This window comes from Abramis brama (assembly GCF_963993115.1).
Source record: "Abramis brama genome assembly, chromosome: 19".
NCBI lineage: Eukaryota > Metazoa > Chordata > Actinopteri > Cypriniformes > Leuciscidae > Abramis > Abramis brama.
Genome location: NC_139981.1, coordinates 32,388,111 through 32,415,951, shown reverse-complemented (window position 1 = coordinate 32,415,951; position 27,841 = coordinate 32,388,111). Strand labels below are relative to the sequence as shown.

At 38.7% G+C, this 27,841-nt stretch overlaps 1 protein-coding gene across 1 annotated transcript; it reads right to left on the bottom strand.

Annotated features, from left to right (window-relative positions):
* Nucleotides 1–774: 774 nt before the first annotated feature.
* LOC311069820 (uncharacterized protein) lies at nucleotides 775–25,957 on the bottom strand. Its single transcript, XM_084093289.1, has 26 exons — nucleotides 25,882–25,957; nucleotides 25,258–25,381; nucleotides 21,982–22,375; nucleotides 18,615–18,692; nucleotides 18,419–18,520; nucleotides 18,286–18,339; nucleotides 14,394–14,447; nucleotides 14,263–14,316; nucleotides 14,131–14,184; nucleotides 13,844–13,897; nucleotides 13,687–13,740; nucleotides 13,535–13,588; nucleotides 12,821–12,874; nucleotides 12,646–12,690; nucleotides 12,504–12,557; nucleotides 12,352–12,405; nucleotides 10,356–10,409; nucleotides 10,144–10,215; nucleotides 10,031–10,066; nucleotides 8,436–8,480; nucleotides 8,310–8,342; nucleotides 7,888–8,034; nucleotides 4,070–4,246; nucleotides 3,032–3,122; nucleotides 1,514–1,591; nucleotides 775–1,374 (listed from the first exon to the last, which is right to left on the bottom strand). Exons 1-26 carry the CDS (start codon nucleotides 25,940–25,942, stop codon nucleotides 1,124–1,126), a joined length of 2,328 nt encoding a protein of 775 aa, XP_083949415.1. The 5' UTR covers nucleotides 25,943–25,957; the 3' UTR covers nucleotides 775–1,123.
* Nucleotides 25,958–27,841: the final 1,884 nt, after the last annotated feature.

The window sequence follows — 27,841 nt, the reverse complement described above, 5'->3', positions numbered from 1 at the left end:
GGAGTGAGAGAAAACACAGACGCTCAGACTTAAAAAATAAAAAATAAACCTTGTCTGGCTTTATTCTAAGTGCATGCTTGCATGTTTAAATTGCCATAAATTTAAATCATGCCATGTCATAAATTGTTTTTTTAAATTGTATAATGTTTTCTGAGATGCACTTATAATGTGATATAACTAAAAATTTTGTTCATTTACATATCAAAAATCACTGTTTAGGCAATAGAATTAAAACGTACATGTTGTCACATTACTGTTGGTTCCATCTGTAAAAGTCTGTTTGTAAAGCCTCTATCGAATTACCAAAGAAACCACTGTGAAATTAACCCATCAAACTAATACTCTACTTTACATAATTGAAAATAAACAGCCACTAGCCTTTCTCTGTGCAGGCAGATGTATTCATCTCTATTACCTAACAAACTGGAGGAAGTGCAAAATGAGTCATTTTTTCAGCTCGGTTTAAAAAACATTTTTTTGTTACAGAATTATAGTTGTTATAGTATGATATCAAAAGATAAAACATTGAATTTCTTAATTATTTATTGGCCCCTTTAATGTTTAAAGTATATAAAATCAAGACTAAAAATTGACAACAGTAATACACGTCCAGCTAAGGTGCATGTTCTAGATTAACCAAAAATCCACCATATTGAGCATTACGATTTCTCTGAAATTTAGTTCTAAATCTCCCATAACTTGCACATGAAAATGCACATAACATGTTGCAACTCGATCGAGAGAGAGAGAGAGAGAGAGAGGAGGTCTTAGATATTAATTGTTACATTTTTTATTATAAACAGCATTCATTGAAAATAAAATTGAGAAATGTGCAGATCACTTTGAAACTACATATACATTGGTTGATATATGCAAACTTTATCTTTAAATTACCTTAATTTGCATTTATAATAAAAGTTGGTCAACAGGTTTAATTACTTGCAGTTTGTGATAGCTTTGCATTTTACAGTTTTAGATCAGTGTTTCAGTCTTTGAATGGATTTCAGTTTTATATTTACATTAATTGCCCTTCACCTCACAATTTCAGTTCCTAATCCTTCCGCCATACTACTAAATCACACTCTGAGATCCAAATGTCACTATGTTTCCTTCAAGCGTGCATTCATTGGCGTCCTCTGAACCTCGAAGTTGCCCTTTGAGGTGATCGTTGAGGTGCCCGTTGAGGTGCCTGCAGAGGTACTTGTGGCGATCCATTAGAAGTAGCATTGAGTAAGGCACACCCAGACGTCAGACAGACTCCAGGAACTCCACGTAGTCCAGGGTGGCCCCTCAAACCAAACTGGCCAACATGGCCTCTCTCTCCCATCCGACCTGGTTGCCCATCAAATGCCTGGCCAGGTCGCCCACGCTTACCTTGTTATATCAAAGAAAAAAAAAGTAAAATAAATAAATAAAAATCGTCTGCATCGTCGTCATGGAAGTGAGACTCATTTGATCTCATGTGATACTTCTATTACAAGAGAGGTTAATTCTTTGGTCATTATTATGTTACCCTTTGGTCCCTGCTCCCCAATGTGGCCTGGAAGGCCATAGCCTTTGGCTCCCTTGTCTCCTGGTTCTCCCCTGTCACCTGTGGCAAACATATGTTATTAAAATGAACAACCATCTAAATCCGTCAGGAGCACCTCAAATATATGTTCTTTATACTGATTAACAACCATGTGTGTGCTGAGGTCATTACTGAATAAATGTATATACTTGTAATAGATTTTTGGCTGGAAACTGATATATGACGTCACTGCCAGACTAAATAACAATGCAAAATAATGGCTTGTCATTTATAACTGCAAAATGTCTACCAAGCTTTTGAAATGACATGCAATGCAAGTGGTACTGTTGAACAGAACATGCTGATTCAGTACAATCTGAACAACTAGTGCTATAGTTACAATTCATTGCCCCTGCACAGAAGCAGTGATTTAGCTGCTTTTCATAGCTTTAGTTGTGAACCATCTATACATTTTCCAAAACAATTTCCTATGTGGGGACGCTGAAGCCTATCCCAGCGTCTCAGGCCATAGGGTAAATTAACCATTTTGTTATTATTATTTTTGTATTATTACTATTAAAAACATTGTTAAAAAATAAAGTTGTCTTCTGGGAAACATGTAGCTTCTGAAGAGCAGTAAACAAAAGAAAGAAAAAAAATCTTCATCCTGTTCAAAAGTTTACACCCCCGACTCTGAGTTTATCATGTCGCCTTCATGGGCATCAATGAATGTTTGCAGCTTTTGTAATAGTTGTGCATAAGTCCCTCAATTGTCCTCAGTGTAAAAAGATGGATCTCAAAAATCATACAGTCACTGTTGGAAAGGGTTCAAATATACAGATGATCCTGGAAAACCAAATAATGTGCAGGACCTGCACACTGAGAAGCAACAGTTTCAAAGTAGCTTCCCTAACATAGATCCATAACCCTTACCTGCATGCAAGTCATTTGTCTATTTTCTTGACATTTATAACTTTTATATTATCTTATACTGTCAAAACAAGGTAATATAGGTAATTTTTTCTTTAAACACTTTGTTTGAACTATTGCACCTGTATACTCATTTGCCTCATTAATGCTGTTTGGCAGAGGAGTCGCACATCTGCTCATGTTTAATAAAGCTATTACTTTCCCTCTGCTGATGCATGCAGACTGACATTATTTATGTATTTATTTCATGACACATCCCATTCCTAAAGACAACAGTTCCTTGTGAAGGTGAATCCGTCATATGGTCTGCTTACTTGGGCAGCTTTTCCAGCTGAGAAGTATTTGTTATGCTAGTTCATCATGCATGAACACAGCCAAGAGCAATACTGACAGATACCCTTCATAGCATTATTGTTTCTCTATATCTGGGCACATTCTTTATTTGTAACTTTTTACGCTATCTGACGTTAAGGCAACCGCATATGATTAACGTGAAGGCTCCAACATGGAGGACCACCCTTGTATTGGTGCATGTCCAATAAGCTACTATTTGTACAATATGCACTACAGTGTGAAGATGGTTTACTGTACCTGTTGAGCCCTGTCTGCCCAGGTCACCGGGTTCTCCGTAGAATCCCTGCTGCCCGATTTCTCCTTTAAGACCATCAATGCCAGGATCACCCTATTATAATGGTTTTTCCGGAAATAGTTGAAAATTTAGTTATTTGTTAGTAATTAGTCAGTTAGCAGACATATTTTGTCCAAAGCGACAGTATTCTTATTGCAGTTGCAAACCCCTTGGAACAGCCTTGATCAAGGGTACAATCATGGTAGCTGTGGGAATCAAACCAGCAACTTACCAATTACCAGCTCTGAGCTATATCAAATCGAGGTCTGTTCTTTACACAATGCTATTTGATGGCTTCAGGAGACTTTTTGTTGATTAACAGCCACTGGCAAAAGTGTACTTTTGTTGTATGTAAAATAGTAGCTTAGACATTCTGCAAAACATGAGGTTTGGTACAGTACATGTTTGGAACAACATGAGGGTGAGTAAATGATGGTGGTGAACTTTCCCTCTAGAAGAATCAAAGTGTCTGTAGACTCTTTGCTATGGTGATCCTGAAGTTTACGTTGTGTGCAGTTTTTCACAACTCTCAATTTTACAACCCTTTACATGTTTGAATTTGAGGCTCAGTGAACTTTTATCGGCCTTTGGGCCCCTTGAGTGAAAATGTTCGAGAAGTCTGAAAAAAAGATCTGCTTGAGAAATATGGAAAGGCTTTCCACTCCAGTGAAGGTGGGATTCTTTCCAAAAACCATTCAACACAGAGCAAGTCTGTGACTTCCTATTTGTCTTCACGGGGACTTGGACATTCTGAATGTTTTAATTCCAACCTATACACCAGAGGCCTTCACACTATGTACATATCAAACTTGGCCTGGAAGAAAGTTGATGTAAGGAGCATGTCCTTCCTTACTTTACTATGGCAAAAACAGGTTTAACATGTGCTAACTGTGATGTCTAAAACAAACAACATCTAAATGCTTTTGTTTCCAAGGCCAAGCAAAATTGAGAATGTTCCAGAGTTGTAGTGGGGTAATTTTTCTCAGAGGTGGGAAACTTACTGGAGGTCCAGGTGGTCCTTTCGATCCTGGGGGACCTGGGGCGCCCATTGGCACGTCTCCATAGAGCGGGCACACGGCTGCACAAGTTCTTTTCACGGAGTTGGCAAATGTGGACATCTGCTCCAGCACCACCTGCTTGCAGACCTCAATAACATGTTGAGCAGGGAGAGTGGGGCCCTACGAGAGAGATCATTACCACTGAAACATGGAGGTCAGATCAGAGCACCTCTCGCCCGTAGTAGTCTGAAAATGTGTGGCTGCGTAATGAAGGAGAAATAAATACGGCCAACAATATTTCACCAGCCTCATTATGGATTTACAGCCACACTAAATGAAAACCTTGCCCCAAGCTGCAAAGAAAGCTGCACTAATGAGAAAGCGTTTACTAGCGATCTTGACACCAAAATGGTTACCACATATTTCATGCATGTTACGCCAAGTGCCACAAGGACTGAATCTCCCAGAAGTTTTGAAGGCTTTGTCTAAAGGTGAAGCTTGTTAGTCGGCAGATGAAATGCAAACGAAAACACTTAACAAGGCCCTAAACAGACATTAATTTAAGCTTAAGGAAGAAAGTTTGAATTTCACCTTTCTTATAGACCTTCGGTTACTTATGGACCCTCGGTAGCGTATGGACTAGGGATGTCCCGATACCACTTTTTCACTTCCGATACGATACCGATGCCACAGCTTTGGCTATTTGCCGATACCGATATCAATCCGATATTTTTTTTTTATTCTTGAACTAATACTACTAATAATAAAATATATGGAAGCACTTTGCTCAATTAGCCACATAAAAACATCTCACTCAAATGGAGAACAAATACTTCTCCAGTATATAGTCCACAACAACAGTTGATAATGAAAGACTGCCACCCTTTATTCAAAAGACCTTGAGATATGTTTGGTAATTGTACCTGAATGAATTTAAAATTAATTTGCTATATTTCAAATCAATATATTTGTTTCCTTAAAATTTTAATTAACTTTAACGTTATTCTCATCTGAATTATAAATAATTTATTTTTGAATAAAATAATACTACCATTAAAAACACATTTGATTTTCTTTTTTAATCAATGTAGAATGTGTAACTTCAAAATAAACAGATTAGTGCTCTGTTTTAGGACAAGAAATGAAAACCAATGTAATATGATGAATGTCCAAAAGATAAGATAATTTTTGCTTTTAAACAGCGTGTGTGTGATTTTGGTTGGGTGACAGTTGTAGGTTACAGTTTGACAAGAGTTTACAGTTTGACAAAAGCACAATGTTGTGTTTTACACAAATATAAGTAGGCTAAACACTTTTTGCAGATTTAATGATGTCCTGTATGAACAAAATGATGAGTATGTTTTTATGTTTCCACTGTTCGATCGCGCCCGTGCCTCTCTCTCTCTCTCTCTCTCTCTCTCTCTCTCTCTCTCTCTCTCTCTGACACACACACACACACACATTCCAGCATTGCAATCTTGATATCGCAGCCTGTTCATTTTGCTGCGTTCACACCAAACGCGAATAGAGCGTCAAATTCGCGTCTATCGCATCTAGTTCGATGCTTGAACAGTTTGAATCCATCCATCTGTAGCCCCGCCTTAGCTCTGAACGCGCGTCTATTTCGCTTCAAACGCTCGCTTTATCATTATACGCGCGTTCAGAGCTAAGGCGGGGCTACAGATTAGGTGTCCCTAAAGAACCCGCATATGTCTATGTGCGTATCTAACAGTAGTTCTGCATTACATTAATTAATGTGAACGTACGTTCAATACGAATACACGTACCGTTCCACCCCTAATAGGTATCGGATATATTTTTTTCTCCCCTCCGATATCCGATCTAGCGTTCTGGGCCAGTATCGGCACGATACCGATGCCGTGGATCAGATCGGGACATCCCTAGTATGGACCATAACAAAAAGTCCATAAAGTCTCTCAGACAGGTGGCAGCCATTTTGGCAACATGTCCAGGTAGCTATTGTCTATCTAGGTAATAGGACTAGGAGCACAGCTTTTACTGTATCTGCTTAAATGGGGAAAGTGCCACTACAGCCATATGTCAGTACATCATAATATTTTGGCCAGAGATTATCCTACTGCTCATAAAACATTCAATACTAGGCTTAAGAGATATAACCAGTTAGATGGAAAGTATATCAGGCTGACAAGCTGAAGACGTTACTGTAGAACACAGTACTTCCTAGAAAAATAAATTCCAGCACAGCGCTACAACAACCATAATGAAATGAGCCTTCACAGTAGACAATGCTTTACAATGAACTCTGTTAGGCTGCGTTTACACTTGGCATTAACATGCGATCACCGTGATCCGATCAAGCAGATCGGATTATAAGCCAATCAGGACATGATGCGTTTACACCTGTCCTCATCAAGTGGCTTCTGTATCTGGATAACAGATCGGATCTCACTTTCCCGCGAAAAAATAAAAAAAGATGTCTCCGGTGCAAAGTCGACCTGAAGTGGTGGGTTTTCTTTTAAAAACAGTTTTCAGTCGGGGAACATTTTACAAATCTCGCAAAATGAGGAGGATGAAGAGGCTGCAAGTACTAATAATGTGGATAAATGCCATATAATGGAAACGGTACAGAGAAACGTATGGGTCCGAGAACGTTGCCAGCTGTGGTGGGAAAAATGTGCGTTCTTTACAGAAAATGAATGATTCTGCAACTTTCGGGTGTGAAGGCAAACATTGCAGTATATTTGTGATGTCCTTCACACTCGACTGTATCGCAAAACCACACAGCTACGTACAGCAATTCCTGGAGAGAGGAGGCGGAATAATGACAGTGGGGGGGTTTGTGTGACGTCCACCTGTGAATGCAGACACAATGGCTGGATTGTGTTTACATTACACTGAGATCCGATCACAGTGAGTCCTCGACTACCTCCGAACCTGGACACTCTGATCGGATAACATTCCCATCAGAAGCGCGTTTACATGTGGACAACATCCAGATACAGGTCGCATGTTAATGCCAAGTGTGAACGCAGCCTTAGAGAGCTGCATATGGCAATTTATCTGTTCAATAAAATAACTTACCTGCTGAGTATTAAAAAATCCAACTCTGAGTTGCTTTTACAACATTTCAAATCCCTCAGTTCTCGCCATTTTTGAAAAGCCGAGCCAATGTTAATTCTTGTTTTATTACGAGTTCTGCCTCATTAAGTTGGCTTGGCTTGGCAATGAAAGAATATTGATTATGATGGAGTTCAGTGACATTGCAATAAACTGAGATGTCAGCTTTTTAGGGATTATTAGAAGAGCGCACTTTGTGCGCATTCTGCCATGCCAAACTATGCACACAGCAGCCTATGCTTGCTCTTCTGTTAAAATTAAAAGTGGTTTGTGAATGTTGATGCTTTAATAACAAGTAATTTATCGGGAGCATTTATGCTGGGATGTGTAGGTTGTGGCTAGGCGACTTAACTTCATGCAAATTTCATGGATGTACTGAAAAAAAATCCATTTATACTTTAATGCAGGCTTTAATGCAAGAGCGGGACAAAACAGGAATGTTCCGGGCGGGAGCGGGAGAAGTTAACATTTTTGCGGGAGCAGGTGGAAGCGGGACAGAATCCTTTGGGAGCGGGACTGAAATATCATGACGCAGGTCTCTAGCCATGCCTTTAGCAATAAGGCGACTGGCTCTTTGAACTGAAAACTTCATTTTGTACATCCTGCATAGCGAGCCTTATGATTTCTCCAGTTCAAGTGGTCAGTCTCTTCCTCTTTATACTATTTCCAACCATAGCATATAACAGGAAAACGAAAGTTATGAGTTGGATTTTCAGACTTACTGGTGGGCCTGGAGGGCCCTGAAAGCCCACTGGACCGCCATCTCCTATCACTCCCTTGGAGCCTACACGGCCTTTTCTACCCGACTCTCCAGCAGGGCCTCGCTTTCCTCTGCTTCCCTGTTGCCCTGGCACACCGGCGTCTCCTGCCTGGAAAACAAACAAATACAAACACACCCATAAACAAGCAAGTGCACTTTTATACTGTGTACATATTTCTCAATGATATCTCGACAGCACGCCTGGAAAGAAATACAAAATGGAAATCAAACAGTATGCTCATGTGGCCATCACTTGGTTCTTTGCAATCCAACTGGATTTCTGCTGCTGCTGTGACAGTGGACAGATTAAACCCATCGCTGCTAATGCTTATAAGAAAGCTCCACGGTGATAAACTAAAATGTGAACAACTCTGACAGGCTTACCCTGCCTTTAGGTCCTTTGACTCCCTTTGCACCCTGTGGAAACAATGTGGTGGTGTGAGAAACTAGAACCATATGATAATGGAAATGTGTCAACATTAAATGAAATGCATTTGAGTCGATAATTACCTTCTGCCCTTTGCTTCCCTGGATCCCTTGAATGCCGGTGTCACCCTGGAAGATACAAAAGCAATGTTTGCGATTGCATTCTGGATTTGATACAACAAATGTTATTTGTCGTTCAAAATAAGTGGTCAAGGTGTTGTGAGAGGAAACCCCAAAATGGTGGTGACGCTTTTCATCACTTTGTGTTTGTGTGAAAAGAAGGCTGTAAAACTCTGAGGAAAACCATTTGGTGTAATGTTCCCTAATCAGAAAATTGCCCTGGAATTTAACACATTAGCCTGTGATCTAATGTTGTGTACTCTGGCTCTCAACTACTCTACAGACGCTCTACACAACGAACACGATGTTCCATGTGTTTGCTACAATGTTTCTGCTAGCAACAACTATTTTTATAATTCTTTCTGGATGTGTGTGCATTTGACTTCTAGACCAAAGACCCCGTTTCATTTTAAAATGAAAAGCGGCAGGAACAAACCCAATATTTTCCATTTTCTAACTCTTGAATGCTTTCCATTTTCTAAAATTTTCTAACCATGTATATTACATTACATAACATGTTAATACAACATCAGGCTCTTACCTTGATGACCAGTCATTCAAATTTCACAAAATATGTTCTGGTAAATGTGTCTTTACACTAGTTAAGAGTCATCAGCACTTATGGAAATATCCACGTGATGCTGAAATAATGTTTAGATAACAGATGACCACAGAAGGAAAAGACGTAGCTCTATTAACACCATATGATGCTGTGGAAATTTGATTATTTTCAAATATGTGGATGAAAAATCTTGTCTGCAGTGACATGCTTAAATGAAGTGTGGTGATCTTCTCAGAAGTTTAGATATCAGCGGAGGGTTGATGCTGGAATGAGAACAGAGCAGTCAATAGTTTCAGTCTAACACATTATGTAGTGTGACTGCACTTAGAGCCAAGTGACTGTATATGCAGCCAAAAACTGCAGTGCTAACCAGTGAAGAGCTGCGCTGCTCAGACATGACTCCAGTGTGAAAACATGCTGAGGTTCTATGCTTTCAGATGACGGCGGGTGTGTTCTGGCTTACCTCCATTCACTATTTTTTTTGTGAATGGGTCAGTTCCCACTGCTCAAGAAGATTTTGCAGCAATTTGTCAAGGCTTCAACAAATCTGATGACAGGTTGTATTAGTATACATTTCACAAATGTTTAAATGGTTGTCTATCACAGCAGTTTAGTCCATTTTTGCATCAGATGGTTTGCTGCTCACTGTAAATGCTCATTGTAATGATTCAGTATGTATAGATGCCAAAAGCACAACACAAGAAAATGTAGGCCTCAAAGTTTTTTTTAAGGATTCTGGGATATCTGGTTTCAGTAAGCCACATGGCGCATGATCTTATACATCTGATAAGTGACCCCTCTATAAAGATTGATGAACTGATATAGAAATATACTATATTTACAACTAGACAATGATTTGCAGGAGATTTTTACCCTATTACCCTGTCCCCAGCCCTGTCTAGCCATTGCGGTGTCTCGCAAGATTCAAAATGCCCTTTTAATGAGAAGTTTAAGTTGGTGTTAAATTTGTGCTTCATAAATGAGTGGAGATCATTACCTTGGGGCCTGGTCTGCCGGGTATTCCCATATGCCCCTATGAAGAGACATGGCATGTTTTAGCATTTTGGAAGATATGATCTTCTATTTCAAAAGCTTTGGAATATAGCTCACCGTTCTTCCAGGGGGCCCAATAAATCCCGGTCTTCCTGGCTTTGCAGCAGAGCCCTTGTAACCTTGTGGCCCCTGGAGAATATAGCACTTTATAAATCTACCAGAAGGCAGGGTGTATTTCTATGTCGTAAACGTCCAAGGTAAATTATTTAGGTGGAATTTACAGAATTCACATATAGATCAGTGTAGATCTGAAATAGATCAGCACTTACTGTGAGTCCAGGAGGGCCCATGTTCCCTGGAGGCCCTTGTTCACCTTTCTCACCCTGTGTTAAATATGCAAGCAAATTACATGAGCACACACAACAATACCCAATCAGACAGATGCTTCTTTAGAGATGGGATTCATACAATAATTTAGCAATAGTGGTTCTGATTCTGATTTCCCCTTACAATTCTGATTCGTTAACGATTCTTTTAGGATTTTTTATATATTTATTCTAAATGTATATAATCAATCAAAACACAAAGTATAAAACATAAAAGAATAGCAGAGTCCACACCACAACTATAACGAAAACAGTACAGAGAAGCAACATCGTTGGAATCACTTTCAGAATGATTAACTCAGCTGATGAATGATAAAAACATTGACAGCCAATCAGAATCCATCCTGCTTTAAAGAGCTTATACGACAAAATTGCAGCACGTGCTTAAACAGAATGATATTATGCGTTGGTGTGGACTAGGGGTGGAACGGATCGAAGTTGATCCATGATCCGTACGGACCAGGCCCCACAGTTCAGCATGCATGTGATTCGAATGATAATAGATCATTTGTATGTGTTTTTTTGTCTTCCCAATTGACACATTCAAGCAATTTTAAAACATTCAAGCGCAAGAAGAGGCGAAAGAGAACTAAATTCGGTACTTGTGCGCCGTTATCTGTGCGCACAGCCACACACACCTGAAGTGCATATACAGAGAGGCACGTTTCAGTGCGTGAACACCGAATTGATTCCTCTTTCCCGACTTCTTGTGCTTAAACGGACACATACACACAAAAATATGTCAAAACACTTGTCTATATTGGATCCGTGCATTGGATCTTAAAATGACAGCAGCCTATAAATACCTGCTGCTGTCTATGTCATTAATGTTAATCAAACAACAAAACAGATTTAACAAAAATCAATTAGGGCTGTCAACGTTAACGCGTTAACGCATGCAATAATTTTTTTTCAGTTTAACGCGTTAAAAATATTTAACGCAGCATACATTTTTTCTGTCATCCTTTAGCTAGCGTTACAATATATGACCACTCTCCTAATACTGCAAATGCTTTTAAACTATTTTCATCGAGGCATCAGTAGCTGTATTAGTAATCGGTGATACTGGCCTTCATTCATAAAAAGATGCCATTAAACAAGTATTTAAAATATGCTGTCTTTATGTTGTCTCTATATTAATTTGGAGCTTAACTGTGAAATTATTACATTATAAAATTTATTAAGAAAGTGTTTTAATTGTGATTAATCGCGATTAATCAGAAAAAAATGTGTGATTAATCTAGTTATTTTTTTAATCGATTGACAGCATTAAAATTAATATATATTTAATATATACACTGAACACTATAGTTTTATTTTTCATTATTAAATTTCTGTACCTGATTATTAGTGTTAGACTACTTTATTTGTAATTTGATCATATTGTAATTATCTATGCTTGTAGTTAGTGTATTTGTTCTTATTTTTTTAGCTATATTTGTTTGAACTTTTTGAGTTTGGCTTCTAGTTTTTGCTGTGGTATCAAAATACTTAAAATTTGCTTTAAGTAATAAGTGGAAAGCAAAATTACATTTGCCCATTTTTGAAAAATGATCCGATCCATAATTTAAAAACCACTAGTGTGGACACTAATATAGTTTTCGTTATAGTTATCTTTCTAGGTGTGAACAGGCCTTAACATTTGTCAGATTATGTTGAGTTCAGTGAGTGATTCACTGGAAAGAACTGTTGAATAGTTTATGAGTTCTGTGTTGCATCACTTTGCTTTACATTCACTAGCTGGATAGCAGATTCTAATCAGTAGTTTAGTATATAAAAATTACAGTATTTAAGTGTGTGCATCAGAGGAAAAATACAAGTCAAGAAATGTTAAATATCAAATGTCATAAAAATCATCCTGTTCCTCTATATTTTTTTACAAGAATGGTTTAATTCTTAGGTTTCTAAGGAAGTGGTTGATTAGGAAGAGTTAGGTTACCCTTTCGCCAACTTGTCCATGTCTTCCCTCGGGTCCCTGTGGTCCTTGATAAGCCTGCATGCATTTATACCATGACATTTTAAGCAAGCTAGTGGGCATGAAAGCATTGGAAAACATTATTTCTGAACTTAATATGAAACCACAATCTATACCTCAATTCCAGGGTCTCCGTCTCGTCCTTGTAAACCTGGATCACCAACTATACCCTGATATATTCAAATGAAGCAACACTAGACATTTCACTTACTGGTCAACAAATGATTTGTCATTATAACCGGTTGTCAAGTTACCAACCTTTTCTCCCATACCACCAACTCTTCCTTTTGGGCCTAGAATACCCTGTGGAGAGTAAAAAGATAGGTGTGTGCCAAATAAAAATGTTTTCCATCATTCAACTGACTGGTTAAGCTTAGCAGAGGACTGTAAAAAGCAGCATGATTTGTGGGAATGTGTTAACTAGTATACGTACTGGCTTTCCCTTTTCTCCAGGTGTTCCTCGCTCACCGGGATCTCCCACAATCCCCTGTCACAGAGAAGAGACAGATTATAAACATCAAGTCAGATTCCCATGGTATTTGCATCATTTCAAAAAGACTACATGCTTTACTACTTGGGATGTCAACGGATTGTATATGGCAGGATGTCCACACAAGCTGGGTCAGAATCTGTATACAATCTTAGAAATACTGAATTGAGCTTTAATATTCCCCCAAACCACCATATTTTCAAAGCTGGCATTTGCAAACAATTTTGTTGATGTTTAAATTGTCCCTGCAGACAGTTTTATTCCTCTTCAAACCCCAAAAGATCAGGAATTTGAAGCTTGTGGGTTTCCTTGAAGCTTTGCATTCCTTTTACCAGCCCATAATGTTTTAAAATTGTCCCAAAACAAATAATAAATAAATAAATAATCGCAATAAGTCTAATATTAGGCATTATGTTGTTTCATCATAATAAAGTTTGTTCTTTTGATTTTGGGGTCAAATTTAGCCCAAACATTTTTTTTTTTTCATGAGATTCACCCTCAGAATCCTAAAACGTTTCCACCTTGTCCTCCATGAATACAAAGACGTGCACATGCATAGATAATCCAATAAGGTGTCAAATTTTTTATTTAAGATCGACCCATGGTTTTCAAATGTCATGCAGCAAAATGCAGAAGGTCCCCAGTGTGTTTTTATACCAGATGACCCCGTGGTCCTCGAGATCCTTCAGCTCCGGGTAAGCCTTCATTTCCCTGTTCCAAGAAAGAATGGGAATTGTGAGATTTCCAACCAAACACAGCAACAAATGTTTTAGAGACAAAAACAAAGCAGAGCGAGGGAGAAAACATACCTTCACTCCCTGATAGCCCGCAATCCCCTCGTATCCCCGTTCTCCTGCTGCACCCTGGGAGATGTGGTGGGGAGCGAATGAGTCATTCATATCCCCAATAACACAATCCATCTCACATATATTTTATCGAAGCAAAGTGTTTTAGAACAGAACATACAACTTCCCCCTGCTGGCCGGTTTCACCCCTCTCTCCAGGTGTCCCTCGCACTCCCTTTGATCAGATGCATACCATTACACTTATACAATGAGCAATGATACAGAACATAATACTTTTTTGTGTGTTACTTTTAAAATTTGTTTTCTAGAGAAATTTTTTGCACAAAAACCACAATCAACAAGGTATCAGTGCTGTTGCATTAGATAAAACATCAACCATTTTGGCTGTTTTTGCAACCAGCTGGTGTCTAAATGTGATTTAGTAGACTACAATAATGCCGTTTTTACCTTATGGCCTGAAGCTCCTTTTAGCCCTTTCAGGCCTTTGGGTCCTCTGTCACCCTGTGTGAGAGAAAACCATTTGTCATTGCAAAGCTACAAGGCTGTCAAAGTGGGCTTTGTATTTGTTTAATACATTACCTCCTGTCCTCGAAGTCCTCGCATGCCGTTTTCTCCTTTGATACCTTCTTCACCCTGTGGGACACAAGTTGACCCGTGAGTGGGTCTGTACAACAGTGCCAACCCAGAGACTGTACAATGAAGCCACTCACCTTAGGCCCAGGTTCCCCTATGTGTCCATAATCTCCAGTCTTCCCACGTATCCCCTGCAACAAGAAGGTTTGAGATGAATGCTTGCAAAATGGCTTGTAATAGTAAATAGAATGTAACAACGGCAACAGATGCAGACTTTAATTGGCCAATAAGGTTGGCCAAAGACGTAAAGAACTCTGTTTATGGTGCTGGAAAAAGGCAGCATGTATTCCACTATATGACAGCCTGGAGCTACAGAACGACTGGAAACGGTTCCCTCCATGTTGGTATAAAAATGCACTTGACCAAACAGGATCCACACTCACACAATTGAACAACTGCCAATAGCTTTCAGGGTTATAATGAGAAAAACCTACTCTAAATGGCAAGCAGTGGAAGTTCTAAAGTTCTTATGGCCTGTGCACAGTTTGTTTTCTTGCAAATTTATTTCTTAAAACGTAAATGCATTAACTATATGCTGGTGATTTAATGCTTCAGAACAATGAACAGTGATTTAACTTGCTCTTGCACCACAGAGGTCAAATGTGTAATTTGGTCGAATCATGTAATATGTCTTTCTTCCCTTCATTTGTAAGCCATTATCATGCAGCTTTTTTCTTCACTGGTTTTGGGGAGAAATCTGTGAAGTTCTCCAAAATAAATGTAAACATGTGAGAACATGTGATGTGAGAACCTCTTAACTAGATGTGAAAGCAGAGTATGATCAACACATTTTTTAGAGCTTTCGCACTGCATGTCAAGGCAGCGTCCAGTGCTGTGAACTTCATTTTTACTGTGCTGCTCATACTCCGTTAAAGCAACAATGCATTGTTCATGGTCAAAATGCCCTGGATTGACACAAAAAAGTAACTACACAACATGTTATTTGGTTATCTGAAGCAATCATAAACAGACACACTTGGCAGGCTGAATATGATTGGAGGACTACGTCGACTGCAGTTTCACTACATGCACTAAAAACATTTTCACCAGTGTGAAAGGACAATTGGCACTCACTTCCTTCGCACTGCCTACCCTTCCGTGGTGAAACAGGCGTAAGCCTTGTTGACACACTGACAGCGATTAAACCCCTGCAGGTGCTGAGTCTCTTTGCTGTTGGTTGCTTGTAGCCATTCCTACTGGACTGCAGTTTCCAGTGGTGGATCACTGAGTGCATTCCCATTGCTCTCCATATTGCATCACTGCTCTTTTTCATAAGGTTGAACTCTGCTCAACTTTGTTGCATTTAAGTTGCTTTGCTCATTCGTCACTTTCAGCAAAATGACTGGCCATTATAAATCACTGAGTCACTTAAGCAGTTAGCTAACAGTTAGCTAACAGCTTCCTCAGTGCATTAAATTCTGTGCTACAGCCACACTTTGCAATTAGTGGAGTAACCTTTGGGAAAAGGGGTTCACAAAACATAGTAAAGACTTTTACAAACTCTTCCAGGTACAAAAGAGACCACACACCGCAGCAGATAAACAGTGTGTTTGCACTCAGTAGGGACTAAATACCACATGGCCCCCCTCTGCCCTACAATCCATCAGACAGATCCCCTCCTACAGCGCTCTGACTGTACCAGATTATCAAAGTAATGAACATGTGCATTTTTGGAAAGATAGAAGTATAGATTCTCTGACTGATTAGCATGAGTGTCTTCAACGTTAGTAATTGGAAAAGAGCACGTTCACTCCGTCACATGCTGCCGGGGCTGACTTTTAAAGATATTATTCCAGCACACCACAGAGAACTGGACTCAGATCAAAGAGGTAAATTAGTCATAACTCTGGGGTGGAAAGAATCAAGCTTTCCCCCCAAGGTTGCTCACGAACATGAACTGTGCTTGCATAGCCCAAATGTATACAAGTAATTGGATCCTGATGCATTATGCCATGTCCTTTAATTAAGCTGATCGGCAGACGTTGTCCTGTATATTTGCAGGGCCCTTTAGACACTAATGGTTTTGCTCCCTTTGACTTCTTCTCAGAGACTGGGAGAATGACGCCACAACTGATTTTTCCATTTATTTATTTATACTCCTGCAACTCAAAAGCAAGTGGGTGTACCGTAAATATAATGATTCTGGAAGCATTTTAAATAGTCACATTTCGTGCTGTGTCTCAGAACATTTCCAACAGAGCAACGATACCGGAAGTTTTTTTGATGATGATAATGTGTAAACCTTTTAAGACCTACCATGAACTATGAAGCTGTTAAGTGCTGATATAGTTTTGTTTTTTGTTTTTTTGGAAGCCACAAGTCACCATTATTTCAAATTCATGGGATGAGTAGATCATTCAAAGAATTTGTATACAGTGTCTTTTTTTCATTTTTTTTTCTTTTTTTAATCCAATCTTTGGGACTGACTGTCACCATTGACATGTTGCAAAAATGCATGTGTTTGTTTAGACAGTGTTGTTACAGTATAAATCTATATCCATCGGTTGCCACTGTAATGACATATAAGAGAGTAGCTGTCAATATGGAGAGAAAAGGAAAACTGGAAATTTTGCCTCTGCTTATGTTCATCTCATAAGATTTATCAGACTTCATAAACATCAAAGGCACTACTGTTTTTAAACATTCATGCATATACTGTTCAAAACTGCTCACATCACACATTCACCACTCGATTGAATGCTGCATGTGAGTGTAAATGAGTGAATCAGACAACTGTAGACTCTACTGCACTGTCGACATTACTATCATGTTGCATCCCAAATGAAGAAAAAAAAACTACTTGAAATCTGATCTGACCATTGAGACTTTAATGCATTTCCAAAAGTCTGACTTTAATCAGATTTCAAACCACATATGGATGTGGTGTGGATTGGGTTTGTAAAATTTGGAATCGTGTTTTTTTTGGGTTTTTTTTGCTGTTTGGACTACAAACAACTAAAGGGATTTTACAGTACAGTAAGCCAAAAAAATGCTTGTCTGAACAAAGCCAAGACTTGCTTAGAAACCTTCCAAGACAACTATATGGTTGAACCTTTCCAGTTCATGCAAGATATTTAGAATTTATATAATATAATATAATATAATATAATATAATATAATATAATATAATATAATATAATATAATATAATATAATAATGCAATGTAATATAGTTGATATAATATAATTCAATATATGATATATGTTTACCATTACCTTTTTTTTTTTTTGTAGAGTTCTTAAAAGCATGAAATAGACTTCTTGTGTCATCAGCCAATCAGGATTATGATGATGTAAATTTTATTGTGATTAATCACATGGCATTTACAGCTCAGATTATTGCCTGAAAATCTTTATGGTTCCATGAACAAAGACGGTACATTGCAAATATCAGACTTCCAAGGATTATTGCACCAGCTAAGCAACTACCATTGAGAGATTATACACCTTCTTGGTTTGTCATTAAAAGAGTGCCTGCAAGTGGCAATTATATTTAACACTGCTTTACACACAGGTTTTTCTTAATTGTTACGAAAGCCACATACTTCTGATGGGCTTTAGTTATTGTAGAATTGTAACAGCCAATCTCTGACAGTGATTACTGCTGCTGTCAGTAAATAAAAACCTACCACAGGATGCTCTGCCGAAAGAGAGAAGCCACAGTGTTTACCATTTTCTCAAAGCGAGTCCTGACGCGAGTCCTTTCCATCATGCTGTACTTCAGTAATGCTTAGACTTTCATTTTCCACAACTTCACTTCCCAGAGAGGATCTATTCCAGGTTAATCCCCTCTCTCGTCTATCTCTTCTTTCAATCCTCTCTGCTTGCTGTCATTCCAGACTGTGCATGTTTGTCCTTTAATGCCCTCTCATTAAGACCTTAATGACCAGCGACTACCGTTTGTTGTTTGACCAACTCAAACACAGCAGAGTCCCACACTATGGTGAGAGTTTTCAGACAGGACTCTTACCCAGTTGCCCAGTCTGCCTGGCTCTCCCGTATTCCCTGGCAGGCCTCTGTGACCCTACGGAAGAAGGATACAGTTGTAGAGATTGCATTACAGAGTTTATTGTTTAGGAAGAGAGAACAAAGGTTTTGGCTACCTTGGGTCCTGGCCGTCCCTGGACACCCGGCTGTCCATGTACACATTTACAGGTTGCTCTTCCTCTTCCTGCAGTTAAACCAATCTCGGCATATCCTCCGCACTGTTGAGGATCAAGCTGATGAGAACAGGCTGACGAACAGCTGAAAGCTCAAGCAGAAGAAGGCAAGATCCCACACACGGGGCAACTGACTCACCACGCCGGAGAGTTCACAGCAGCCTTCAGAGTATGCCTGATCGGCATCACAGGAGACTTGCATCTTTTGCAGATCCACCTGCACAAGAAAGAAATACTTATCAGATATATTATTACATTTATACTTGGGTATGGTTGGCTCATAGACCTTATCCTCCAGAGAAACATGCACGCAGTCGTCTCTAGAAAAATGGTGTCTTTGAACTTCAGTTTTTGCTGTAGCTCTGTATATTTCTCTGTTGTAGAGTAATTAGCTGGTGAAGAAGATATATTTATTGTTAACAGTTAACAGATTATTATGAGCATTGCAACGTTTAAAGCAGATGTCTTAATAAATGTCAGTAGACCAGGAAGATTTTAAAACGAGCGGTTCATTCATAAATACGTAAGATCTCTGTGGAAATACAAACTGGAAGAAAAAAGACAACAAGCTCAGCGCTGAGAAGGGTGTAGACATAAGGTCTGCAAAATGATATTACTTTGCTTCTTGCACATTTCGTGATGCTTTGAAATGTCTGGTGAGTGGCTCTAATACTCTGGCAACATTTTATTACATTGGTTATTGTATAGTATAGTATCACAGCAATACGGAAATTAAATGTCCGGTGAGTGGCACTATGTTAATGCTCTATGACGTTTGAAAATAACAAAACACTAAAACCCACCCGAAAGTGAGAGACGGGAGATAAAAAAAACATTTGCTGAAGCAATCTAGCTTCTACAAGTCTTTGAGCTCTTTTATCGTGACTCGTGTTTCACTGGACTCGTACCGCTGCACTCCACATCAAGAGTTCAGTGCTGTACCTGGTGAGCTGCCGAGCAAGTTTACAATGTCATAAAAGCCAATCATGGAGCTGGTCATGTGATGTAGTTTTTAAATCATGCACTATGGTAAAAGTGTTTTGAGGTCATGCTATAGTATTGTGCAAGGAACGGCACCATAGGCGGAGCATGTGTAAAGCCTAGCCTTCCACTGGCCATGGGTCGAAACTTAACAGTGGCTTTGGCCAAAAATGCACCTGCACATTTAAACTAAATCTAGTAATAAAGTGAAAATTAAAATTAAAATTAAAAGTGTCGATTGCGGCATTAAATTTAGATCTGCTCATGTTGCATCATACTTTTTACGCATTTTACAGAGTTGCGCACTATAACCAATCACACACAACTCTACTGAGTGTATGAATGCAACGGCCAATCAGAGGCGTTAAGATTAGTAATCGCTGAAACGCCAGAGTTTTGTTCAGTGCACGAGCTGAACTCTCGCGAATACTCTCATAATAATCTGATAAACATAAACAGATTTGGTGATTGTGCTCTTGAAAGCGTTGAAACTAATTTAAATAGGTTGTTCTATTTACAACGTGTATTTTTGCACAAACATATCTGATGATTTCTTGAAAGCAATGGCCAATCAGATGCGTTTAAGTTAGAATCCCCTCACCACTCAAAACGGCAGAGTTTTTGTCCAGTGCTGAGATCTGCACACTGAAATCATCTTGTTATAATTCAACTTGTAAGAAAAAAAGTGTATAAATTATGTAGGCTATATAAGATATTTATTGTACAGTAAACTTAATCATTTAGCAGAACTTTGTGAGATTGCAATGAATTAAGATGAGTGACAGCTTAGTTATTAAGGGAGCGCTTTTATGCACGCTTGCTAGGCTTTTTAATCAATTCAGAATTTGTATGTATTGCTGCATTAGGTAAGGGTAAGGCAATAGGCTATTTATTTATTCGAACTGGCTGCCATGCCAAATCACACATATGCTTGCCTGTTCAAATGATAGTGGTTTGTGAACATAACCATTTTAATAACAATAATAATAGCGTTTGTGCTAGGATGTGTAGATTGTTGATAGACAACACATAACATTCTATTTAAATGTGTTTTTAAGGAGGTACCCTACCCTTACCCTAGAGTTGGTTCAACCTCCACCTATGAACAGCGCAAAAAATAAGTCTTTATTAATCGATAATCTGTCCATGTACCGGTAATCATAATTTGTGTGAAAATCCCATTTTAATGTACTGTTACCCTTCACACTATAGAATATTGGGGAAGAAATGTCATTAAAATTTGCTAAAATGCCCCCAACATTCAATATACAGTATGGTGACAAAAATGCCCCTGTAATGAGTTCCTTTTTATATATATTTATAACATGACACAAGCAGTGCTGTTTTTCTGGCTGGTTGACTGGTAAAAGCCATATGTAGTGTCTTTTTATTGAATTAATTGATTAAATTTAAGAATTTGGCATAAAAAAACAAAAATCAAAAATACTCTTGATCTCCAGCTTATTGCTCAAAGTGTTACTATTTCAGAGGTTTGATATCTTCACACAACTTAGAGAGCAACTCCTGAATTATATTGTATTATAATGGCTATTTAATATTACCAAACTCATAACAAACTCAAAGTCTACTACTGTTACACTTAAAGTACACTAAAATAAAGTGCTACAAACATAGTTTATACTTTTAACAGTCCTGTTCCCCATGTACACACTATGTAGCCTACTTATTATAGTAATTTCAATAACTGGGTAACCTTCTTAGTACACTATAAGTGCACGTACTGTAAAATAAAGTGCAACAAATATGTTTATAAATTTGTGTGTGGGCAAATTTAATCTAAAAAACTACTGAATAGTGCACTTACAAGTATACTAGTACACTTGGAACAATAAAGTATACTTGGAAAATATGGAAAAGTTTACTTTAAAAATATAGCCCTTATTTAATTATTTATCTGCAATTTCATTGATATTATTTAGTACACTTGAGTTAATTAGGAAGCGTCTATAACGCCAACTCTAAAATTGGGGTTTCTCACACTCGCGTGCAGTCGTGGTCCGACGATTATGATATTATTCATCACAATGTATTGAATAATGATATGTATTTCATTAGGTAGTTACCCATCCCTCACTACTAAACACAGGCAAAGTATACGTTGTTGGAATTTAAAAAACAAAACAACCAAAACCATTGTTGACCCAAAAATGTAATTCTGCCATCATTCACTCATACCCATATGACTTACTTTCATGCTGATTCATGCTTATTTTTTCCATAAAACAAAAGTGAATGCTCGAGTTTCACAAATGACAAAATGCGTTATAAAGGTAAAGCAAAATGTAAGTCTAAATCTCATTTGCTACTCATATTCACATGTAGCAAGGCGCATTAGTTCATCATGAGATGTTCAGCAAACATTCAGTTATAAAAGTTACATTTCAGAAATAAATTTCAAGTTTGTTACTTCTCCTTTTGAGTATACACCATACACAACATGCTGGTGAGTAAATGATGACAGCATTCCTGGTAAATCTATACTGGAGTCTGTCCCTGGTACTCACCGAGACCGAGCGGTCCCCTACAGCCCTCTTGGCGATGGAGGTAAAGCCTTGCCGGATCACCGGCCGCGGCTCGTCCAGAGGCTCCACGCTGACCTCCTCACAGTCCACCAGGAGCTTCACCTGCTCTCCTTTCACACTCAGTGCCAGCTTGTGCCACTCGCCGTCAAAGAGTTTCTCCACCCTCTGGAAGGTCCGCAGCATCTGTGTGCCTTGTGGGCTGGTGTAGAAGAAGTCCAGGGTTTTGGTGTCGCCCTGAAAACGAAGGCCCACCTGGTCCCGTCCTTCAGGGTCACTGACTTGCCACAGATTCCAGGATGTTTCAGCAGTGTCCTTGGTTACTTTGAAGGTGGAGATGATAGAGTAGTCTGACGGTAGACCTCCTGGGTAGATGTCGCTGGATGGAGGGATGGGTGAGAGCGTATGCGGAGTTCACAGGGAAAAGAGAAAGGAAGGAAATTTCAGTGCAGACAAGGCCAAATCAGAATCAACCTGTGCGCAGCTCCAAGCAACACAAAGTACTGGTGTTTTGTTCCTAAATGAATCAGTGTTGTTGAAAGAATTGGTTGAATGAATGATTCAATAAGTCACTCATTTAAACTTGCCAACCTGCTAAAACCTGCTGAGAGTCTAAAAACATCCCCAGCACTAATGCGCAGACATGATGTCAGTATGTCTAGAACGTGCAAACACAGACGAGAGGATTGAAGAAAGTTGGGCTTGTATCAGCGCTCTTGGAAAGTTGGAGATTTTCTTATGGAGATTATATGAATATGTGTTACAAGCAGGGCTTGACATTAACACTCACCAACCCACCAAATGTGTGTGTGTTTCAGCAGTGGTGTGTAACACAGTCACTCCTACTTTCCACTTTGGCGGGTTGAATTTTATATATAATGTATATATTTTTCTATTGTAGTCTTAAAAAGGCATCTGAAATAATAACCTAAGTGCAATGCAGTGTTGTCAAAAATATAGATTTTTTGATACGTTGATACTGAAAGATCTGAAACGCTTCCAATACTCATTTTCCGCAGAATAGACACACGAGACCAGCGTCTCTTTCTCTCTCTCATCTCTCCGACAGCGAGTTACACACAAACCCGCCTCCACTCACTCACTCGTTTCATTCGCTCCGGATGAATATTGTTGGTGTTACAGGGCTTGAATTTCGGCGTGGGATTGCGCGTAATGTGCAGAATTTTACTCATTCCCGCAAATTTGGGCTCACACCCAAAGTGCGGCACCCATGAAGCCGCCTCAGTACCAGAGGTGGACAGTGACAAAGTACATTTACTTGAGTACTGTACGTAAGTATACTTTTTGGGTATCTGTACTTTACTTGAGTATTATTTTTTCTGGAAACTTTTTACTTTAACTTCACTACATTTGAAAGACAAATATCGTACTTTTTACTCCACTACATTTCTGTCCTTGAGTAGAAAGTAGTAATGTCAGTCAGGGGTTGCATTTTGGTTGGAAATGAAAGTCGGATTGTCCGACTTTCATTTTCAACCACAATACAACGTCTGTCCAACGTTGGAGATTAATGTCAATCCGGCGTTGGATTCTGACATCAACCTGATTTTCATTTTCAACATTGGGTTTGGTCTTCTAAATGCGAATTTTGTCATTGTTTTAGTGCACACTAGCTTATAGATAACACTAAGGTTAACATATTCATACTAAAAGCCAAAAAACTTTAAATAGGGCAGTATTTGAGGGAACAGCCATTTGGGTGTCCAAAACCATTGTGGACGTTATTGAGTGACTTATTCAATCTCACATTCAATCCCACTACTGGAACTGTGTTCTAGAAATACATTTGTTATTGATATGAGGGAAGGCAGGCATAGATTCAGAGGCATACGGTACTGTAAGTATTACACACAACAATGCAACAATAATAAAACAATCCATTGACATTTACTTTTGATACTTAAGTACTTTTAAAAACAAGTACTTCTGTGCTTTTACTTAAGTAAAAATCGGTCTTTACAACTTTTACTTGTAACGGAGTAATATTTGACCAGTAGTATCTGTACTTTCACTCAAGTAAGGAAGTTGTGTACTTCGTCCACCTCTGCTCAGTACTAAATTGAGTTCTTTTTCGCTGCTTATTACGCTTAAATAGTCAAATACACACAAAATAATGTAAAAATTGCTGGTCTTGGCGAGTATTCACATAAACAGTCTGTTATGTTTTAAGTGACCATAAACAGTGGAGAAAGAAACCACATGTGTAACAGTATAATGGATCTGTGCATCAGGTCGGAAAGTGACAGCAGACTCAAATACTTGCTTGCAAATTATGGTATTAATAATAATAATAATAATATTAAAAATATCCTTATGGCAGTTTTCCCTCATAGTATCGATGTCAAAATCGTGGCCAGTGAAAATGCCGAGTGGCTGGTAACTTTGGAAAACCACAGACCACAGTGGCTGGTGAGCAAAAAAGTCAATGTCAAGCCCTGATTACAAGTATAAATATTATGACAATATTAGTAATATTTCCTGTGGTTTAAGCTATGGTTCTGGGTACAGTGGAACCGATACAGTATATTGTGGTACTGAAGGGTTACCATTTCTAAAAACATGCTTATGTTTTTGCTCAACATTGGTCTTTCACAGTGACCTTGTGCGAAGTTTTGCATTAATCTAAACCAAATGGTCTCCAATGGTTTCCAATTCCCATTTATGCTCCTGTTTGTTTTTTAAGAGAGCCAGTTTGTTGAAATTAGCAGTTAATGTTTCCAAGAACAATGTTCATTTACGCACTGTGTGGTAGCACAGCTCTCGTTTTCTATTTTGATGTTGTTGATCACATTTGGTGGTTGTTTTACAGTCATGTACTTCTCAGGATTCTTTGCTCAAGTAGGGGATGTTAGTGGGAGGTGGTTGTGGACAGCATTGTTGGCCCACACGCACAAAAGGAAAGACCCAGCATATGCCATAACCACAGCTGACACGAACAAACAGCTGCTGATGCTTGAGAAAAACATGAGAATAAAATACTAGCATTTCAGGACGATGACTGTGCAGTTTAAGAACAGACAGCTCCGTGTATCTGTGCTATACATCCCGTTGAGGATTCAACAGAGATAACGTGTAAGCATATATCTGATCAAATCAGAATAAAAAAAAAAACAGATTATAGCAGTGGAAGATTCTGAGAAGGAGGAAATGAGAGATATTGTTTGGAGGCGAGCATGATTACACTCAGTGGAAAAGCAGAAAGAGTGGAAAAGTATTATGTCAGAAGTACGATATAAATACCTCGTGCTCTTCTTGAGGTGGAGGGACGGGTTAACGCGGTACGCCACCGCATCGGGTTCAGACCCGTTGACCCTTCTCACCCCTCTAGACTCGGACAAGCCGAACTCTTCCAACAGGTCATAAGCTAAAGATAAGAGCAAATGGAGCGATCAGAAGGGGGAAAGTCTGAGTAAATGCATGATTTCTATTTTCAGTGCGCTGACAGAGTTTATGGATTTAAGCTTCAAGATTCAAGTTTCGCAGTATAAATTAAATCTGTCATGTTTTATTCACTAGTAAAGAAAATGAAAGAAAAAAACAAATGGAAACATTTGGAAATGGAATCTGGATATTGAATTAAACTGACAGATCAGTTTCCAAAAAAGCCTTGACAGAGTTCAATCTTCATCAAGTAACTCTACGGCACAGATGATGACATACTGGCCAGAAATCACTTAAAGTGGTCCGTGCTTCCCTCTACTGGTCAATAAGAGGAGCAAACGTACACTTTCATAGCTTTATTGACTTGACTTCACCTGATATCTGGCTGCCTGCTCATAATCTTAAAATCTGATGTCCATTTCATTTACATAGAAACAATAATCCTCATTTGATACTGCATTTTGTGGTCAGTTTGATTCTTACTTAGTAATTCTTGACATCTGACCAGGCCAAAGACAGCCAGGAGGATTGTGAAAAGCAGCATTTTGTTCAAAGCTGGAATTTTGGAAATCAAGACGGTCAGGATTTAAATGTGCCTGCAAACGGGAGAAAGATAAGATGGAACAAACAACTGTGAAAACTTCATAGCATTGACATGTAGACCCTGTATAACTGAACTACAGAAAATTATATAACGTACAGCAAATGCCCATTGAAACAAAAAAATTCACAAAATGGAAAACAGTTCATAACTCTAGCAAAATGCTTCTATTAACATAAACAATAGAATAAACATAAACATGTTAACTAAGATTGCATTTGAAATGGGAAGGAGGTCAGTGTTGTAAAACATTCAGTTCACAAACATTTGCAAAAATTGCTTGTACCTAATCACATCACAATTTCTTTGCTAGCACTTTTTTTTAGGTAAATATTTCAGATTTTTCTATTACAATTTTAGTGAGTTTAAAATACTAGGACAATCAATACAAAAAACAATACAAAAAAACACTAATTGATGCAATAAACAGTACAGTAAATTCACTATCTAAGATTTTAACTGCGGAATAATAATGGGTTAACAGAGTGTGATCTGCCATCTTCAGGAATTGCAGCTCACATTTTAAATGAACTAAAGAGCAGTTGCTTTTAAATTAGCTATAAAACACATACTTTACTTACATGTTCCTGTGAAGCTGTTCACTGCAGATTGGTCCTTGGCTGTTCCAGCAGTGATCATATAGGCAATTTTAAAGAAGCATCTCTGGTCCCAATGTGACTTCAGTCTAAACCTGCTGAGAAGAAAACCTGATCCATGAGCTCCACTCCACCCTCGGGCCCACGAGGCCTTCATCCCTCCAGCACATTATCCTATGCAAACACTGACCTCCACATTCTTCACACAGTCATTCTGCAGTCAGACGTTGCATTTGGGGACGTTTTTATCCATGCTGGTGCGTTTCTGCACATTTCAGGTGATCATGATGTGTGGCAGCTGCATCACAGAGGCTTCATGCAGTTTGGTACATATTCTATGGCTGCTGCCCCAAAAATGACAACTAGGTTTTTATGCAGATTGTTTTCATAACAAGTAGATTATATTTATTTTCTTCCACTTTGGGCAGACCGATAAAATCATTATGAAAAAAAAAAAAATAGCATTTCATCATTAATTTTAACTAACTAGATCTGCTAGCTGAACTTTCAGATAGGATAGACACCAAAAACAAGAAAAGTCAAACTGTATCTCTGTTAAGTTTTCGGTAGACAGTGGCTCACTGTCTAGATAGCGCACTAGGAGACAGATGTAGTATGTCGCAGATAGGCACTAGCAGAGCTCTGCAAACATTCTCTAGGCCACAAACTGACCTACTCTCCTAAACGATTAACCAGGCCTCAGTGGAGATATATATGTTTCATAAGAGATATTTTAAAAGAACAGCAACAGAAAAGACTAACATAAGGGATTGGGTCAAGCCTCTTTACTTCTTTACATTTTAAATCCAGGACAGCTACTGTACAAACAGCATTTCTCATAGAATTACTTTCAGTGTTGTTTTGCCTTTTACTTGATGTATTTTTAAATCAAATCTGGCAGGTCACGTTAGTCAAGCTCGCATCAGTGACTCTCAGCTGATCCTCTACCTGTAGGAATACGACGCCTATCACTGTATTCATATATAAGCTCCTTCAGTATTATCAGCAGATATCGCGTTTCTCAGGAGCAAATTACCCTCCTCCCTCCCCAGCTCCTCCTCTCTCCCCAGCTCCTCCTCTCTCCCCAGCTCCTCCTCTCTCAGTCAGGATTTGGTATTCTGATTCCCCTCGAATCAGACTAAATTCTCGAATTATGTTGTACATTAAAATCTTGGCATTAATGATATCTGCAATACATTCATGTTGGTTCTGTTCTGTTTCTGTCAGGACCACTATCATCAAATAC